Source organism: Centroberyx gerrardi, chromosome 19, assembly GCF_048128805.1.
Source record: "Centroberyx gerrardi isolate f3 chromosome 19, fCenGer3.hap1.cur.20231027, whole genome shotgun sequence".
In the NCBI taxonomy this organism is placed as follows: domain Eukaryota; kingdom Metazoa; phylum Chordata; class Actinopteri; order Beryciformes; family Berycidae; genus Centroberyx; species Centroberyx gerrardi.
This window is the reverse complement of record NC_136015.1, coordinates 19,843,791-19,847,685: the sequence shown is the minus strand read 5'-3', so window position 1 is coordinate 19,847,685 and position 3,895 is coordinate 19,843,791. Positions and strand designations below refer to the sequence as shown.

Genomic DNA, 3,895 nt, shown 5'->3' with positions numbered 1-3,895 from the left:
TGTTCAAGATGAAACTTGACAAACCAGCAAGTTTTTCAGTCTGACAACAACAACCACAAGTCAACTGTTTTGAGCACGTAGTCCACCTGGTGAAAGGAGACTGATACTGAAACCAAGTTAAAATGAAAATAAAGCCTTTCATTTCTCAGTACTGTAACACCCCTTTCGTTCCAAGTAGTAGTTAATATAGTTACTTCCAAGTCTTTACGCAGAATGAGGCATTTTTATAAAATGTCATATTTATTATGCAGGAAAATTATAGCTAATATCAAAAAAATGTATAATTTGAACCAACCATCACATGTACATTGCCTACAGAATGCTTTTTTTCTTAGCAACAGCAACTTTTCCACTAAAGAGACAAAGGGGACTTGCCAGGGCCAACTCAAAACGTTCATAGCATTATTTACTTGTTCAAAACTACTGCTCCGTTGCAAAATCACTGCCAGGAACAAGGTGCAAGAGTCGTAGAAGTTCATCTGGAGGGAAACTATGTGACATAAATAATGACTCAGCCCTGGTCAGCCTTGTTTTGCCCTGTAATGGAAACCAAGCTATTGTTTGCTATACAAAAGGATCAGAGGCCATGTAACAAACAGTGGATGCCATCTAGACAGGCACTGGTACAGACAGAGGCACAGGGAGCGGGACAGGGCTCACGGGTTTCCTGCAGCGGGAGCCTTGTTAGCCGCTCCGGGAAGACAGCTAACAATGAGTACAGCTGCTGTTGAACGCCAGAAGGCTAAAATCAGTCATTTCCTTGAAACGTTCTCCTGACTCTTCAAGTAGAAGTCTGTAAAGGGGTGAAGGAGAAGTTGCAAGAAAAAGGTCACATTTTTAGACAATTGGAATGAAGCCCCGTTGTCTGTCGTCTTCCTGGGGTCTCTGGGCGTTTTCTACCGGGCGTGACACTCTCCATCTTATGGATGGTAAATCCATAACACGTATATTGAGCGAACAACAATAAAATGACAGCAAAAACATTCCTTTCATTGCACTTGTGTTGTTACAAAGTTTTTGTTGTTAAAAACAAAATAATGCTGTTGTCAGTTGTACAAATTGCCCCTTATCTTTAGTTGTTCTTTTTGAAATGGTGTAGACAAGCTCATGTTTAACAGTTATTGGCCTACATTGGTCAAAGTAAGCCTTGCTACTACTAAAAATACTAAAAGATCAGATAGTATAAAGTGTACACACATAATCATGATAAGAGAATTGTCGGTCATGTATCTTTGTGTGACAGAGCAAATTAATACTCCGCATAGGTGGCAGGCAGCAGCTTGACAGCTAATGAAAGCTGACCGTCACTATTGCAGCATAACAGGAGGTCCATGAGGAGCCCCGGACATGCTGCTCAGTACAGACGACTGTACACAACTACACATACACACGTGAACAGGTGGCATAAAGACATGGCCAGTGATTTTGATGGCTTATCCCTTTGAAACCAGGAGATTTGCCTGGTCAGTTTAAAGTGTCCCGGCGAAGAGGAGGGCTGACTGTCGACAAGGTCCTTGCGTAGTGTCGAGTGAGGGGTGGATGGGAAATATCTGTAACCATCAGACGTGACGTTCGGAGAGGGCTGACGAGCAGTCATGGTGAAACAGGGTTCACGAGTGGCGGGTGAAGGTGTGAAGGATACGCGGTAGCTGTTTGGATGGTCTATGAAGTGCTTTCTGGAGAGACAACTCTTTGGCGTGCAGTCTTGGGCCGAGTGCGAGTGGCGTTGGAGGAACGGTCACTCTTGGTTTCGGACGGTTGAGTTTCGGCCTGCGGAGAACCTGCGTCCCCCACCAGCTCACGCAGGAACTTGAACTTGGACAGGAAGAGCTGCCAGACTACATACCAACCTGAGGGGAAAGGGAGAAAACAGAAACAATTACTTAATGGCATAATAAAGTCACTCTCACAACATTAAAATACCTTTGATTGATTCACTGCATTATATTTTCACATAAACATCCATCCAAACAGTCCCATCCGCCTCAGTATTGAACACAACTACAAAGTAGATGTGATGTAAACACTCATCAAACATATGGCAATGTTGGATTAACACATAGCCTACATTTGTTAATTTTTACTCAGGGTATAAAGGTTAGATCAGATATGCAGAAGGGAAGAGAGGAAAAGGAACAGTCATGGTTATGTACTGACTCTCTCCCAGGCTCCTCCCTTGCACATGATAAAAATAGAAACTCCTTTTAGAAACCGAAACATGCTGGGCAAAGACATTCAATACATTTTTGCCATGTTAATGACAGTCATACAAGATTAATTACAGATTTAACATTAATTTTAAGTTATGGAAAATGTCATTATTGAAAACCAAATTCCCAGGCCTTTTACTTAATGTTGACAGGTTTCTATGCCCTTAACAAATCAAGTCACCCTGATCCTTCCCTAACCCAACAGAAATAATTAATATATTAACTTTTTTAAACCATTTACCGACTAGCTAATGGAGCTAGCTAAGTAAGTTAGCAAGGTTATATTCTCTGAAACTTACCAAACAGCATGAAGAGCAGCGCACACACAAGTGTGGCCACAATGACCAGCACTGTGAGCCCGACACTTTGCCACATCTTAGCTGAACACTTGATAGCAAAAATGGCATAAGGAGATGGACAACGATGTATGTTTGACTCACAACACACAAAGACGTAGGTTAGCCGGGCAGCTAAGTCAGACAGCTTGCCGAGAGGCGATCGCTTGTTACAGCATAATTTACAGTGCCAGCTAGCTAAGTTAGCTTATGTGCTGACGATGAGAAAGGAAAAACAAACACCACCACATCGCAACCTCACACTAGCCCGTTTGCTAGCGTGTGGCTAGCTAGCTAGTTAAGCTAGCTGACAAGCGGAGCAGGACGAGCCGCAGTGGTTTGACAGTCCAACCCGGCGGACTGCAGCTAGCTGGTCAAACGGGGTGAAGTACCATTCCTGTGTAACGTTAGCTACATACTTGCAGCATGCATTTGTTTGCTGCCACAGGCGAGAGAGCAGTACAGTAACTAGGTTAACACAACAAAATTAACGTCATTCAGCGGTCTCAACTGCGGCTGCGCAAACGCCACTTGACTTCTGGGTACTGTAGTCTACCCCACACATCAATCACTCAGGGGTCAGTTGGTAGTTCTCCTACTCAAGTACAAGTATTGTTATTTTTGCTGAAATTTGACCTAAATAGTAGCAAATTTAAAATTAACTGAAAGTAAAAGTTACTTTTTACAAAAGAGAACTTGTTACATGTGATCTTTTCCATGCAATTGTAAAAGGACAAGAGGACAAAGTTCAAAGTAGATAGTTTTAATTGGACAAAAAACTTAGACAAAATAAAGTAAAACCAGATCACTTTACTTCCACTCTTGGTTATGACCATTTTATAAACGTTGTACCAGGGTAATGTCCTATACAAATGTCATTGAAGTTCCCATGATCCCTCTCTGTCTGTCAGCAGGCCATTCTCCATCAGTCCAGCAGGAGGAGTCACTGTTCCTCCTCCAGGCTCCTGTGCTGTGTCATGAACACTCTGTCTCACATTAAGACAAGATGCAGGTTTGAAATACACCAGGTGGTATTGCTAATTCACTCTTATAAGCTTTATCAGATTTGGAGAAAAAAAAAAGTTGATGTTGTTGCTGTAATATGACAAAAGGATTTCCTTCTGGAGATCAGTAGAGTATCACAAAAAAACATTGTCAGTATCTGTCCAACAGTGCAAAAACAATCCAAATATCATCAGTTCATCTCATCAGATTCTGCTGAATTTCATCCTCAAAAAGTGTGTAAAGTGTCTAAAGTAGATGTGAAAAAGTAGGTGATCTAGGTTATACATGTTTTCAAATGTATTGATGTTTCCGCATTATGCTTTTACATTGCCAATATGAGTAAAT

General features: G+C 41.7%; 1 protein-coding gene across 1 annotated transcript; it reads right to left on the bottom strand.

Annotated features, from left to right (window-relative positions):
• Nucleotides 1–218: 218 nt before the first annotated feature.
• smim13 (small integral membrane protein 13) lies at nt 219–3,031 on the bottom strand. Its single transcript, XM_071901393.2, has 2 exons — nt 2,510–3,031; nt 219–1,850 (listed from the first exon to the last, which is right to left on the bottom strand). Exons 1-2 carry the CDS (start codon nt 2,583–2,585, stop codon nt 1,663–1,665), a joined length of 264 nt encoding a protein of 87 aa, XP_071757494.1. The 5' UTR covers nt 2,586–3,031; the 3' UTR covers nt 219–1,662.
• Nucleotides 3,032–3,895: the final 864 nt, after the last annotated feature.

Excerpts from the sequence above, each read along its gene's own strand:
- smim13 (XM_071901393.2), bottom strand. The coding sequence starts at position 2,585 with ATGTGGCAAAGTGTCGGGCTCACAGTGCTGGTCATTGTGGCCACACTT. Across the intron at positions 1,851-2,509 it reads GCTGCTCTTCATGCTGTTTG|GTTGGTATGTAGTCTGGCAG; the intron begins GTAAGTTTCAGA and ends CTTTCCCCTCAG.